This window comes from Nerophis lumbriciformis, linkage group LG20, assembly GCF_033978685.3.
Source record: "Nerophis lumbriciformis linkage group LG20, RoL_Nlum_v2.1, whole genome shotgun sequence".
Classification (NCBI taxonomy): domain Eukaryota; kingdom Metazoa; phylum Chordata; class Actinopteri; order Syngnathiformes; family Syngnathidae; genus Nerophis; species Nerophis lumbriciformis.
The window spans coordinates 11,770,460-11,786,386 of record NC_084567.2 but is presented as its reverse complement, the minus strand read 5'-3'; the positions used below and the strand labels follow the sequence as shown (position 1 = coordinate 11,786,386).

At 42.9% G+C, this 15,927-nt stretch overlaps 1 protein-coding gene across 1 annotated transcript in view; it reads left to right on the top strand.

The window, feature by feature from the left end:
* Window positions 1–14,331: 14,331 nt before the first annotated feature.
* LOC133619870 (mRNA export factor GLE1-like) overlaps window positions 14,332–15,927 on the top strand; it is a 29,181-nt gene continuing 27,585 nt past the window's right edge. Inside the window, exon 1 of the mRNA XM_061981143.1 lies at window positions 14,332–14,548. Coding sequence (XP_061837127.1) covers window positions 14,450–14,548 — 99 coding nt within the window. The 5' untranslated portion in view covers window positions 14,332–14,449. The remainder of the gene's footprint in view (window positions 14,549–15,927) is intronic.

The following is a 15,927-nucleotide window of genomic DNA, read 5'->3' as shown; positions in this document are numbered from 1 at the left end:
GAATGATTTATGGAAAATAAATAATTTTCTTACCAGCACCTTGCCTCCGGAGTTCCATCTGCATCTTGGGAGAACGACCCGCGCATAAACAAACGTGACAATAATAGCCCCAGAATCAGCGAGAGCGGGGGCGGAAGATGATTCATTGGCAGACAACACGGTAACTGACCCAGGATGATGATCAGTACTTGACCTGAAAACCAGTGTTGGGTTAGTTACTGAAAACCAGTAACTAGTTACAGTTACTAGTTACTTTATTTCAAAAGTAACTCAGTTACTTATACCAAAAATTAATGCGCTACTGTGAAAAGTAACTAGTTACTTATTTTTTTCTTTCTTTTTTAAGGCTCCCACTAATGTCCTTTTAGCTTACATTTCAGTACTGTTATTGCACTGGAGAATAATACAATCTGTTGATCAACTTGACATGCATTTGCATCACTGAACTCTGCTAAGCAATGTGGTCTACATACAACACACAAAGACAAAGATATGTTTCAAAGGGCCAATTTATTTCGGGACAGAACAAATTGACACAACTATTTTAAATAGCTGCAACATAACATACATAAGTAACAAACCGCATAATAACATGTCACAACGTAGCTGTAAACCTGGCTTCACCCAAGGAAGGCACACATGACACGATTATATGTCATATCACTATATACAGTACACATACTGCTATACACACGCCTAACCAGGCCTTTTTTTCTCTCAAGGAATTGTGAAATAAAATCATATCTTCAGGAGATCAACACTACTGAAGCCCAGATCACTACGCTTTTCCCCAGTTTTAGTTTAGAGAAAAGGAAAGATTGGCCTGGCCCACTAGGATCCCTCTTTATGTTTGTGAACTTCTAGTCTATACATTTAGAGTGATGTGATAATCAAACACTCTAGAAGTCTAGAATGAAAGAGTATATAAGAGAATTGACAGAGTGTGTGTACCTTCAGTGCTGAATGATGAGCAGAGGCAGAGTTTGGAGTGTCTGCTTTAGCTTGATTTCCATGTTTATGTACTCACTGTCCACTGTGTCCAGGTACTTGGAACATGTTCTCCGTGTCATTTGCTGTTTGATGCCCGATATCATGCTAATTAGCTGGCTGAAAGCGGGTGACTCCACTGTAGAAATAACCTGCATGTCATCTACCACATACGCTGCAATGGCTCTATCAATGTTGTCCTGGCTAGCAGTCCCTCCGTTAAAATCCAGCCGCTGTTGCTGAGGTGGAGGTGAGGTGGCATCGGAGTCTATGTCTCTCTTTACTAGCTTTGTCGAAGCATGTTGCTTTTGTAGGTGTTTCAGCAGATTTGAGTTGCTGTTTTGGGCAGTGGATAGGATCTTTGATCCAAGACACAACTTAAATTTAACTAAAATGTTCTTTTCTTTGTGCTCGACAAAAGAAAAGTAGTGAGAATATCTCCATATTAAAGGGGAACATTATCACAATTTCAGAAGGGTTAAAACCATTAAAAATCAGTTCCCAGTGGCTTATTTTATTTTTCGAAGTTTTTTTCAAAATTTTACCCATCACGCAATATCCCTAAAAAAAGCTTCAAAGTGCCTGATTTTAACCATCGTTATATACACCCGTCCATTTTCCTGTGACGTCACACAGTGATGCCAATACAAACAAACATGGCGCATAGAACAGCAAGGTATAGTGACATTAGCTCGGATTCAGACTCGGATTTCAGCAGCTTAAGCGATTCAACAGATTACGCATGTATTGAAACGGATGGTTGTAGTGTGGAGGCAGGTAGCGAAAACGAAATTGAAGAAGAAACTGAAGCTATTGAGCCATATCGGTTTGAACCGTATGCAAGCAAAACCGACGAAAACGACACGACAGCCAGCGACACGGGAGAAAGCGAGGACGATTTCGGCGATCGCCTTCTAACCAACGATTGGTATGTGTTTGTTTGGCATTAAAGGAAACTAACAACTATGAACTAGGTTTACAGCATATGAAATACATTTGGCAACAACATGCACTTTGAGAGTGCAGACAGCCCAATTTTAATCAATTAATATATTCTGTAGACATACCCTCATCTGCGCTCTTTTCCTGAAAGCTGATCTGTCCAGTTTTGGAGTTGATGTCAGCAGGCCAGGGAAGCTAGGGTCGATATTCTTCTCTTGATCATCTTCGGTGGCATAAGGGACGGTGTGAGCCAAGACATCCAGGGGGTTTAGCTCGCTCGTCTGCGGGAACAAACTGCCGCCATTGCTTGCCGTGCTACAGAGGTCCTTTGTCCCTGAATTGCTCACACATTCCGGCAGATTCAATGGGGGTCTGGCGGCAGATTTCTTTGACTTTATCATTGGAAATGCATCTGCTTTGAGTGTCGCAGGATATCCACACATTCTTGCCATCTCTGTCGGAGCATAGCTTTCGTCGGTAAAGTGTGCGGAACAAACGTCCAATTTCTTGCCACTTTCGCATCTTTGGGCCACTGGTGCAACTTGAATCCGTCCCTGTTCGTGTTGTTACACCCTCCGACAACACACCGACGAGGCATGATGTCTCCAAGGTACGAAAAACAGTCGAAAAAACGGAAAATAACAGAGCTGATTTGACTCGGTGTTTGAGAAAATGGCGGATTGCTTCCCGATGTGACGTCATCGCTCCGAGAGCGAATAATAGAAAGGCGTTTAATTCGACAAAATTCACCCATTTAGAGTTCGGAAATCGGTTAAAAAAATATATGGTCTTTTTTCTGCAACATCAAGGTATATATTGACGCTTACATAGGTCTGGTGATAATGTTCCCCTTTAAGAAACTCGACTCCGGCTCCGCCATGATGTCACACACACAGCGCGCCTCTTGTGAGACAGGAAGATTCAGAAGGACGACACCGCAGCTCTCCAATAAAACACACTCAGATCTTCTCAGTTTCTAGCTGATACTATATAAAAAATAACGTAAAAAAAATGCAGTAACGCATCATGTAGTAACGGTAACTGAGTTATTGAATATAAAAAAATAATGTGTTAAACTACTAGTTACCGCCGAAAATAACGGCGTTACAGTAACGCGTTACTTTCCCAACGCTGCTGAGAACACAACACCTGCTCCAGGAAAAACGCTCCAGAGTTGCATTTGTGGCTGGGCGAAGGTTACATCTGCTGCGGCCCAGAAGATACATCAAAGCAAGAAAAAGTGCTTGAAAAAAGTGGCGCAAGGATCTTGCATCGACCACTACTTATTAAGAAGCAAGTGAAGTTCAGCGGCAGGACAAAAAACATAGTCCGCAGAACATCAATCCCCCGCTTCTAAAGAAGAAGGAGGAGGAATCAAGCACAGCAGAGAACCATGAGCCTAGCCTACAGCATCACGTATCAGAGTCTAAGATCCAGGAGCGGAAGCCACCCACTAGCTGGCCAAAATCCTTTGAGAAAAAGTTGTGGGAAACTGTCAACACAGACCTCATCTTGCAGTTGGAGAAGCTTTGCAGAGATGCAGTGAAGAAACTGGAAAGAATGGGAGAACTCATCTGCAACTACGGAGCAGAAGGCTTTAGCATTGCAATCCAGGAGACAGCAGGAAATAGAGCGACTGGTCAAGGAAAGAAGGCAACAGTGAAGGAAAGCCACAGAGGAGGAGATAAACAGGCTGCAGGCAGAAATGAAGAAGAGAACTGAGAAGAGATGAGAACCTGAGAAAGAGGCACAGACAGAAGGCACGGGCAAGAGCTAACTTCTTCAAAGACCCTTTCAAGTTTGTGAAAGGGCTGCTCACGAAAGAGTAAAGTGGCAATCTCCAAGCAACAAAGGAAGGCCTGGAAGCCCACCTGTCACAAACACACTCTGACAGCCGTCGACATGAACAGGTGACGCTTCCACATGACATGCCATCGTTACAACCTCCAAAACATCAGCTAGACGTCAGCCCTCCCAAGTGGAGTGAAGTCGAAAGAACTGTACGGCAGGCAAGAGCAGCATCCTCCCCTGATCTCAACAGAGTGCCTTACAAACTCTATAAGTATGCACCAGATGTCCTGTGTTTTCTGTGGCGCCTGATGAGGGTGGTTTGGTTGAAACAGACAATACCAAAAGCCCGGCGGAGGGCAGGGAGCATCCTGATCCCTAAGGAAAAGGACTCTACTGATATCGGCCAGTTTCGCCAGATTGGTCTCCTGAATGTGGAGGGTAAAATGTTATTCTCTGTAGTGGCTAGCAGGATGACCACCTACCTGGAAATGAACCACTTCATTGACACATCAGTGCAGAAAGCAGGGATGCACTTGAACACCTAAGCGTTATATGTGCACGCCGCAAAGAGTGATGGAAGAGACCTCCATGTTGTTTTCCTGGATCTGGCCAAAGCCTTTGGCTGGGTTCCACACAATGTCCTATGGACTGCGTTCAGCTACTTCCAGGTTCCAGATGCTATCACTGCCCTCGTCAGGGCCTATTTCCTAGACATGCAGATATGCCTGTCAACAGCAGAGTACACCACGGCTTGGCAACACCTGAAGGTGGGCATATGGCAGGATGCACCATTTCCCCACTGGCCTTCACCATGGCCATGAAGGTCATAATCCATGCATCTCCATGGGTGGTGGGAGGAGAGCAGCTAAAACCAGGCCTTCGGCTCCCTCCCATTAGGGCAAACATAGATATGGCCATTCTCACTTCTACCATCCCATGTACCATACGACTGCTGGGGAAGTTGGAGGAAAACATTGAGTGGGCCTGGATTAAGTCCAGGAGTCTGTCTGTTGTCAAAGGCAAGCTATCGGACCAGCGCTTTTACATCGGCGAGAAGCAGATACCAACCGTGGTAGAGAAGCCAATCAAGAGCCTCGGGCGGTGGTACGATGCAACCCTCAAGGACACAACCCAAGTGAAACAGCTTAGACAGGATGCTACCAGCGGTCTTCAAAGCATCCACAAGACCATGCTCCCTGGCAGGTTGAAGCTTTGGTGTCTTCAGTTTGGTCTAATACCTTGGTTGATGTGTCCTCTGACCAAACTTGAGAGGTTGATCAGCTCCTTTGCCATTTAATGGCTAGGTCTTCTCAGGTGCCTTACCAACATAGCTTTGTATGGTAAAGGCATCCTGGAGCTTCCTCTGTCCAGCCTCACAGAGGAGTTCAAGAGTACCAAAGTCCAGCTGGAGATGATGCTGACAGAATCCCGAGACCACTGTGTGGCTAAAACCGCTCTGACCCCTGCAACAGGGTGGAAATAGACTCCAGCTGCAGCTGCACCCCAGGCCAACTCAGCCCTTAAGCATCGGGACATCGTCGGCCAGGTGCAAAGGAGAAGAGGTGGCCTTGATCTCGGAGAGAGTACACCATCCTGGTACAAGGCAGGTCCAGCCCAGCGACATGGGCTTGTGGTTGAGGAAGTTCGCAAAGAGGAAGAGGCTGCGAGGTGTGCAAAGGCTGTCACAAGGAAATCAAAGTCAATGGATGTGATGGGAAGATGTTGAGAAGCGAAAGCTCTCCTGGAAAGAGATTTGGGACATGGAAGCTTTTCGAACCGGCTTCATACTGCGAGCCACATACGACGGCCTACCGTCACCACAGAACCCCAGCCAGTAGTACGGAGAAGACCCCACATGCCCCCTCTGTCCATCTCCAGCAAACCTGAAACACATCCAAGACAAGCCTTTCACAACGTCGATAGACTGTGCTGAAGTGTCTAGCAGCTTCACTAGAGAGTCGACGCACGGCCGTCAACACTCTGCTCCCACCGTCCTCCCATCCTGCATCTTCAAGGCAGTTTGTGTACGTGGGAGAGAAGCAACCGAAGACCTGCACACATAAAGCAGAGGCCGGACGGTTGGGAGAAGCATGGGACTGGAGGCTCCTTGTTGACCTGGAGCAGAAACTCTCCTCCCCAATGGAGATTGCCACGACCAGCATCAGGCCAGTTCTCGTGATGTGGTCCTCTGCGATTCAAAGCGTCTACATCATAAAGCTGACAGTCCCTTGGGAGGATAATACGGGTGAGGCCTATGAGCGCAAGAAGCTGCCTTGAAGCAGATGCTGAACAACGGGGCTGAAAGGCCACAGTTCTCCCTGTGGAGGTGGGCTGCAGAGGCTTCATGGGCAGGTCAACTACCAGTCTTCTTAAGAACATGGGAATCCGGGGCCAGGCCCAACGTCAAGCCATCAAAGCCCTGTCCACTGCAGCTGAAAGAGCAAGCCAGTGGCTCTCGATCAGGAGGAGAGACAATAGCTGGGCTCCAAAGTGACCAAGACCATGAGATTTTAAGGGGGAAAGGGAGAGGGGAGCATACCTAGGATGCCAGGAGTTGCTACCAAGCTTTCTGGAGGTGTAGTGGGCCTTGTCAGTGAAACACCGGTGAAGGAGGGAGCCCGCCTGACGACCCCAATGGCACCTTTCCTCCCCCCATAACATCATATCATGTGTCTGTAAAACTAACATGGAGCAATCTTTGCGGTGCCCAAGACTGTCATGAACATCCGTATGTCTGACCACGCCTGGCTTGACACTATAATTTTGTGATGACTATCATCCCCACCCACGTTTCTCAAAGAAAAAAGGATTGTCAACACCTCGCTTCTCGACAAGGCACCTCCCCTCTAAGCACACATACTTGTCACATTCGGTCTAACTGCGCTGACACCAACAACATCGCCACGTATAACATGTGAGACTTCATTGTTGTCAATATGCTTCTACTATTTATACTCTTGTTGTTTTCCTGTTTGTTTTGCTTCTTTTTTTTCTACTGGCAGCATTTTTCTTGTGCTTTTGTGTTTGCCTGTCAGCTACTGTGCTTTTCCGAGTAAAACGAGTTACAGTAAAGATTTGTTTCCTCTTTACAAGAACATTGGGAGTTTTTTTAAAGCCAAACGGCAGTTTTTTAAAATTCTTTATTTGCGTAAACTTTAGTGAAGCGCACACGTTTGGTTTGACTTCCGCTCACGTTTTTTGGGGAGGAACTACTGATGGTCCTTTTTTTGGCCTTGTTGGAGTGTACCTCCACTTTTCTTCTCTAAAAGCATTTATTTATATTTTTGTCTCATTATTCTGTCGGAGGATGGTTACCGTATTTTCCGCACTATAAGGCGCACCGGATTATTAGCCGCACCTTCAATGAATTACATATTTCATAACTTTGTCCACCAATAAGCCGCCCCGGATTATAAGCCGCGCCTACGCTGCGCTAAAGGGAATGTCAAAAAAACAGTCAGATAGTTCAGTCAAACTTTAATAATATATTGAAAACCAGCGTTCTAACAACTCTGTCCCAAAATGTACGCAAATGTGCAATCACAAACATAGTAAAATTCAAAATGGTGTAGAGCAATAGCAACATAATGTTGCTCGAACATTAATGTCACAACACACAAAATAAACATAGCGCTCACCTTCTGAAGTTATTCTTCATTCGTAAATCCTTCGAATTCTTCGTCTTCGGTGTCCGAATTGAAAAGTTGCGCAAGCGTGGGATCCAAAATGGCCGGTTCCGTCTCGTCGAAGTCATCGGAGTCAGTGTCGCTGTTGTTGTCCAGTAGTTCTGTGAATCCTGCCTTCCGGAAAGCTCGGACCACAGTTGTGACCGAAATATCTGCCCAGGCATTTACGATCCACTGGCAAATGTTGGCGTATGTCGTCCGGCGCTGTCTGCCCGTCTTAGTGAAGGTGTGTTCGCCTTCGGTCATCCATTGTTCCCACGCCGTTCGCAGTCGTGATGTGAATGCCCTGTTGACACCAATATCCAGCGGTTGGAGTTCTTTGGTTAATCCACCCGGAATGACGGCGAGTGTTGTATTTGTGTGCTTCACTTGTTTTTTGACACCATCTGTGATGTGGGCGCGCATAGAGTCGTATATCAACATGGACGGAGCTGTGTGAAAAAAGCCACCTGGCCTCTTCGCGTAAACTTCCCTTAACCACTCGCTCATCTTTTCTTCATCCATCCATCCCTTCGAGTTAGCTTTTATGATGACGCCGGCTGGAAAGGTCTCTTTTGGCAAGGTCTTCCTTTTGAATATCACCATGGGTGGAAGTTAGCATGGCAAGCTAGAACCACAGTGAAGGATGACTTCTCATTCCCTGTAGTGCGAATATTCACCGTACGTGCTCCCGTTCCACAGTGCGGTTCACAGGAATATCAGTTGCTGTGAAATACGGTAGTAATCCGTGTGCGGATGGAGAGATTGCGTCTTTTTATGAACCGGATCCTTGTCGCTTAGTAGGAGCCATTTTGTGGTCTTTACAGATGTAAACAGGAAATGAAACGTACGGTGATATCCGCGCGTTTTTTCTTCTTCTTCCGGGGGCGGGTGGTTGCTTACAGTAGAAGAAGAAGCGCTTCCTGTTCTATGGGGGCGGGTGCTTTCCTTGGCGGTTGCTTGCGTAGAAGAAGAAGCGCTTCCTGTTCTACCGGGAAAAAAGATGGCGGCTGTTTACCGAAGTTGCGAGATCGAAACTTTATGAAAATGAATCGTAATAAAGCGCACCGGGTTATAAGGCGCACTGTCAACTTTTGAGAAAATTTGTGGTTTTTAGGTGCGCCTTATAGTGCGGAAAATACGGTACTACTTGACTCACTCTGCTTTTTGTTTTTTTTCCCCTTCCAGAATCTCTACTTTTGTGTAATAACAGAGATAGTATGACTTCAGGTTTGTTCAGTTATACACTTGTAAACAATACAAATCTGCTCTCTCCATTTTGTTGTATTCAATTTGTGGACACTTGAAAACTGATCATTTCCAAGTGCACTTACAGACATACCAGTAAATACAAACCCTAAAACCAGTGAAGTTGTCACGTTGTGTAAATGGTAAATAAAAAGAGAATACACAGATTTGCAAATCCTTTTCAACTTATATCCAATTGACTAGACTGCAAAGACAAGATATTTAATGTTCAACCTGGAAAACTTTATTTTTTTTGCAAATATTAGCTCATTTGGAATTTGATGCCTGCAACATGTTTTAAAAAAGCTGGCGCAAGTGGCAAAAAAGACTGAAAAAGTTTAGCAATGCTCATCAAATAACTATTTGGAACATCCCACAGGTGAACAGGTTAATTGGGAACAGGTGGGTGCCATGATTGGGTATAAACGCAGCTTCCATGAAATGCTCAGTCATTCACAAACAAGGATGAGTCGAGGGTCACCACTTTGTCAACAAAAGCCTGAGCAAATTGTCCAACAGTTTAAGAACAACATTTCTCAACCTGCTATTGCAAGGAATTTAGGGATTTCACCATCTACGCTCCGTAATATCATCAAAAGGTTCAGAGAATGTGTAAAAATCACTGCACGTAAGCGATGATATTACGAACCTTCGATCCCTCAGGCGGTACTGCATCAAAAAGCGACATCAGTGCGTAAAGGATATCACCACATGGGCGCAGGAACACTTCAGAAAACCACTGTCAGTAACTACAGTTGGTCGCTACATCTGTAAGTGCAAGTTAAAACTCTCCTATGCAAAGCCAAAGCCATTTATCAACAACACCCAGAAACATCGCCGGCTTTGCTGGACCCGAACTCATCTAAGATGGACTGATGCAAAGTGTAAAAGTGTTCTGTGGTCTGACGAGTCCACATTTCAAATTGAGTTGAGTTTGAGTTTGAGTTTATTTCGAACATGCACGCATACAACATGATACATCACAATTTCAAGTTTCTCTTTTCAACATGTTTGAAAAGGAGTAGGAAGAAGCAGAGTTTATTTAATCCTACCCCTTTTCTTTTACATAACAGTTGCTAAAAGTACCAATGATAGTCACACACACACTAGGTGTGGTGAAATTTGTCCTCTGCATTTGACCCATCCCCTTGATCACCCCCTGGGAGGTGAGGGGAGCATTGGGCAGCAGCGGTGGTCACGCCCGGGAATCATTTTTGGTGATTTAACCCCCAATTCCAACCCTTGATGCTGAGTGCCAAGCAGGGAGGTAATGGGTCCCATTTTTATAGTCTTTGGTATGACTCGGCCGGGGTTTGGACTCAACCTACCGATCTCAGGGCGGACATACTAACCACAAGGCCACTGAGCAGGAAACTTCCTGTTCTCAATTTATTCACAATATACCCCATAAATAATCACAATAAAAATAAATAAATAAATGAATAATACTCTGTGAAGTAAGTTACATTTCATATGGTGAGATGAGTAAGATCATTTTGAAAATTAACGGATGGATGGATGAAATAAATTCAGAATGTTTATCATGGTTCTTTTTCTTTGTACTTTGTAAACACATTAAGTTTGAAGAGTTTCTTGAATTGGATCATATTAGTACATTGTTTGATTGCTTTGCTTAATCCATTCCATAATTTAATTCCACATACTGATATACTGAAGGTCCTAAGTGTTGTACGTGCAAACTGTGGACGTCATGTAAGTAAAGTAAAGTAAAGTACCACTGATAGTCACACACACACTAGGTGTGGGGAAATTACCCTCTGCATTTGACCCATCCCCTTGTTCCACCTCCGGGAAGTGAGGGGAGCAGTGAGCAGCAGTGATGGCCGTGTTTGGCCTCCGGAACAAAGAGGAAAAGAACCATCCGGACTGTTATAGGCGCAAAGTGTAAAAGGCAGCATCTGTGAGAGTATGGGGGTGTATTAGTGCCCAAGACATGGGTAACTTACACATCTGTGAAGGCACCATTAATGCTGAAAGGTACATACAGGTTTTGGAGCAACATATGTTGCCATCCAAGCAACGTTATCATGGACGCCCCTGCTTATTTCAGCAAGATAATGCCAAGCCACGTGTTACAACAGCATGGCTTCATAGTAAAAGAGAGCGGGTACTAGACTGGCCTGCCTGTAGTCCAGACCTGTCTCCCATTGAAAATGTGTGGTGCAATATGAAGCCTAAAATAGCACAACAGAGACTGCTGAACAACTTAAGCTGTACATCAAGCAAGAATGGGAAATAATTCCACTTCAAAAATGTGTCTCCTCAGTTCCCAAACATTTACTGAGTGTTGTTCAAAGGAAAGGCCATGTAACACAGTGGTAAAAATAAAGAAAGCATTTAGGATGAAAGAAAAGAAGAGCGGTGAAAGCTCTACAGAGTGAGGTTGGAGAAGCACCTTCAGACTCCGCAGAGATAAATGAATGCTGACATATTGGAGGCGACTCAAGAGACGTGGCCATGAAAACCTTGCTAAAAGTGTCATTCTGGGAATATAAATCATACAAAGGCTGGGTGGATAGTCAAAGATACAACAGAGGAATATAAAATAAGTAATATCATCGTTAACTCACCTACCTTATCAGTAATATTCCCATTTGGTTGTTTCCAGAAACAGACATAGACTTTGAAAAAGTAGAATTAAAGAGTGAATGGTCAGAGAGAGCTATAGGGTATCAGACAAATAAATATTAAAAGATGTTTCGATATATATATGTCAGTGACGTGCAGTCACTAGAGGCAGGTGAGGTGGGGCCTCACCTGCCATCATGGAAAGAAAAAAAATGTAAAAAGAAAAAAAATTAATTAAATTTTTATATGTATCCAGTGATTATACTATAGAGTTATTTTCCATTTAACTTCACCAGTTTTAGATTATTTTTATTCAAAATCGCTGAATTTTCACATTTGCCGTTCAAATACTGAGAAGAGACGGTGCGGTGAACAGCAGCCAGTCGAGGCACGTCATTCAGTGCCTCAACATGGATTCCGGACTCGGCTAACTGCTGGCCTGCTGTGCAGTGAGACTGTATTGCTATATGAACTATATTATACATTTCCATAGTTTAGTTAGCTGAGGTATATAATGTACAGTGTATTTTGTCAACAACTGTATGTGTGTAACGCGATCATAAAACGGCTGCAAAAGACGCACTGGCTGAGGCTCCAGTAATCCCGCCTCCTGCACCCCCGCCGTAGAATTGTTATATCAACTAAAGCCCACACTTAAACTTTCCACGTGCAAGATTGAATCTATTTAAAAAAATTATTTCATAAGAAGCCAAAAAGTGCAAAAACAATCATGTTCGTGTTGGAGGAGTTGTGAATGACTGCTGGGCCACAACATTAGGTACACCTGCAGACTGCATGTGTATCTAATTCACAACTCCTCCAGCACGAACATTATTGTTTTTGCACTTTTTGGCTTCTTATTAAATAACTTTTGTAACCTATTTTCATGGGCTTTTCTCTTTGTGATGTTAAGTTCCTGTTATGCGCTGTTATACAGTATATGCCTTGAGCTCTTATTTTGAAGGTGCTAAGAGCAGAAGTTATGTGACACGGAGTGGAGCGGAGGTTTTTGAAAGAAGGTAAATAAAGTGGTCCTCCTGTAAACTGGAGCCTCCGTGTTTGTTATTTTGTAGTTTCATACAGTATAGGCACATTTATAAACCCTCGGTTACACTTTTTTAAATAGATTCAATCTTGCACGTGGAAAGTTTAAGTGAGGGCTTTAGTTGTGGACTTGATTTATAAGTAAAGGTAAGACCATAATAACGTTTTTTTTAATCAAATGTGCTTTTTTGTGTGCTACAGTTTGTATGTGTAAAGTTAAAGTTAAGTTAAAGTAGCAATGATTGTCACACACACACTAGGTGTAATGAAATGTGTCCTCTGCATTTGACCCATCCCCTTGATCACCCCCTGGGAGGTGAGGGGAGCAGTGGGCAGCAGCGGCGCCGCACCCGGGAATCATTTTTGGTGATTTAACCCCCAATTCCAACCCTTGATGCTGAGTGCCAAGCAGGGAAGAATGCTGGTATGAGCTTTTAAACATAACCCGTTAACTGCTGCCAATCAAATGGTGAATAAGATACTCTTTAGGGTTCATATGTTTGTAAATCTAACTGTGATGAAGTCAGTGCCTCACCAGTCATGAACCTCACCGCACGTCACTGATATATGTGTATATACAGACGGGTCAACAAATGAAGCAGGGAAGGTAGGAATAGAGAAATTAATTCTTGTTTAATACTATGTAAGTACACAGTACTTACATAGTATGAGAAGAAGACTTCATGATGGAGAGTCAACAACCTTTATATCAACAGAAAGCTAAAAATAGAAATAAAGTTCTGCTGGGGAGCAGCACATTTTGGACTGGAGAGAGAGAGAGAGAGAGAGAGAGAGAGAGAGAGAGAGAGAGAGAGAGAGAGAGAGAGAGAGAGAGAGAGAGAGAGAGAGAGAGAGAGAGAGACAGAGAGAGAGAGAGGGAGAGAGAGAGAGAGAGAGAGAGAGAGAGAGAGAGAGATAGATATATAGAGATAGATAGATAAATAGACAGATATATAGATAGATGGATAGAGAGAGAGAGGTAGATAGATAGAGAGAGATAGATAGATGGATAGATAGATAGATAGACAGATAGACAGATAGATAGATAGATAGATAGTTAGATAGAGTATATATATATATATATATATATACTGTATATATATATATATATATATATATATATATAGAGAGAGAGAGAGAGAAAGAGAGAGAGAGAGAGAGAGAGAGAGAGAGAGAGAGAGATAGAGAGATAGAGAGAGATAGCTAGATAGATAGATAGATAGATAGATAGATAGATAGATGGATAGATGGATAGAGTGTGTGTATATATATATATATCTATATATATATATATATATAGATATATATATATATATACATATATATATATATATATAGAGAGAGAGAGAGAGAGAGAGAGAGAGAGAGAGAGAGAGAGAGAGAGAGAGAGAGAGAGAGAGAGGGAGCAAGAGAGAGAGAGAGAGAGAGAGAGAGAGCGAGAGAGAGATAGAGAGAGAGACAGCGAGAGAGAGAGAGAGAGGGAGAGATAGATAGATAGATAGATAGATAGATAGATAGATAGATAGATAGATAGATAGATAGATATATAGAGAGTGAGACCGACAGAGAGAGAGAGAGACAGATATATATATATATATAGAGAGAGAGATAGAAAAAGACAGATAGATAGAGAGACAGGTAGAGAGATAGAGAGATAGTATTACCAATCAACCTATTCCCAGGACCAGGTGCATGTCTTTGGAGGCCAGAGTACTCGGAGTGAAGCCACGTCGTCACAGGGAGAACATGCAAACTCCACACAGAAAGATCCCCAGCCCGGGATTGAACTCAGGACCATTGATTGATTGATTGGAACTTTTATTAGTAGATTGCACAGTACAGTACATATTCCGTACAATTGACCACTAAATGGTAACACTCGAATACGTTTTTCAACTTGTTAAAGTCGGGGTCCACGTTCATCAATTCATGGTCATTCGTATTGTGAGGCACATGCACTGCACCTGCACTAACCCCTGTACTCCGGTACAGTAGGTGGCGCTATGTGCCTTCTGTACCGGAAGTACTGGCGGATGCAACCCGGCAGAAAAGAAGAAGAAGCGCGTTTGAAAAAGAAAAAAAGGCAAAGGAGAAGAAGATCCAACTTATCTCTCGCGGATACACGACGTCTGCCTGCTTTTTCACCATTTATTTGTCTTTTGACACCTTTTACGTCGTTCGACATGTCCAGCGATCATCGACGTTGGGAAACTTTGGATGCGCTCAAAATGTCGCCGAAGGGAAACATCAAATTTGATCTTTTTTGGTCGGAGAGGGGTGAGGTAAGTCCATCTATCTTAATTTATCTTAATGTATCTTAACTTGGGCCAACTGTCCATCAGCTAAGTCGTTTTTTTTTATTTGTATCTAACACAAACTTCCTTCAGCCTCTCGTTTCTAGCCTTGCTTTTATTTGAAGTTGACTTTCTCTGGACAGAAGTTGACTTTGTGCCACACTCCTCGTCCAAAGTGTCTTTTTAACCACCCTTGGCGTACAGTAAATATAAATGAGTGGATTATTATGATCATATACTATCTTTGTCAGCTGCAACATAAGGTGTGTATCTCTACTTGAATGGCAATGATGTCGAAGGCCAGTAGCTAGATTTAAAAACAAAAACGGTTGGATCACTTATATAACACAATTTACCATCATCAGTCGGCAGAAACAGAACAAACGGCCAAAAACATGCAATGGGCTGCCAAAATTAACGTGATTAATCACGGTAAAATGTTGCATTAATTTTGAACACATTTAGATTAATCATGCAATTTATTTTGACCGTTCGATCTCTTTTACCGTAACCGCTATACATGGGTTTCTGTTCGCGAAGGATTGCGGGCAGCCGCCATCCTGTGTGTCGTAACTTCTTCGCCTGCGGAAGTTTTCTAAATATTATTTGTATTTTTTATTATTATTTTTATACACCTTTATTTATAAAGTTCAACATTTACGCACAAACATATTGTGAGTTTGTGTTGTGTTCCTGAGTGAGGGATATTCAGAGTTCCGATTGTCATGAACGTACCACGCCTGTAAGGTGATTGGCGAAGAGGGAGGAAGCGGTCGTTGTTGCGGAAATGAGGGAGAGGATAGACTTTTTTTAAATTTTTTATTTTATAAAATGTTTTTAATTTTTTATTGAACAACAAACATACATCTACAATTCACACAAAAGTCAATGCACTTCCAACATCAAGGAAAGAAAACAAAAGCAAACACAGAGAGTAACAATACCAAAAAATATGAAAAAATAAATAAAAAAGACAAAAAGGGCTACCTGAATCACTTTAAATGTTTTTAACAAAGATATCAATTTAAGGGCTTTCGTATTCTTAATCATTCTCCAAGATTTGATTGATAATTGTAACCCATTAAGCCAATTAGAAAATGTAGGCCTTACATTCATAAATCGACATTTTTGTAGAAAAAATATTTGCCTGGAGCATAATAATGTTGACAAACATTTCTATGTTACAGTCGCTTATAAAAATACCAAATTTGATCTCTTCTATAGAGAAAAGTGACATAGCCACACTCTTGTTTCTCAGCCAATCTCTGATCTCCTCCCAAAACACATGTACACTCTCACACACACACACACACACACACACACACACACACACACACACACACACACACACACACACACACACACAC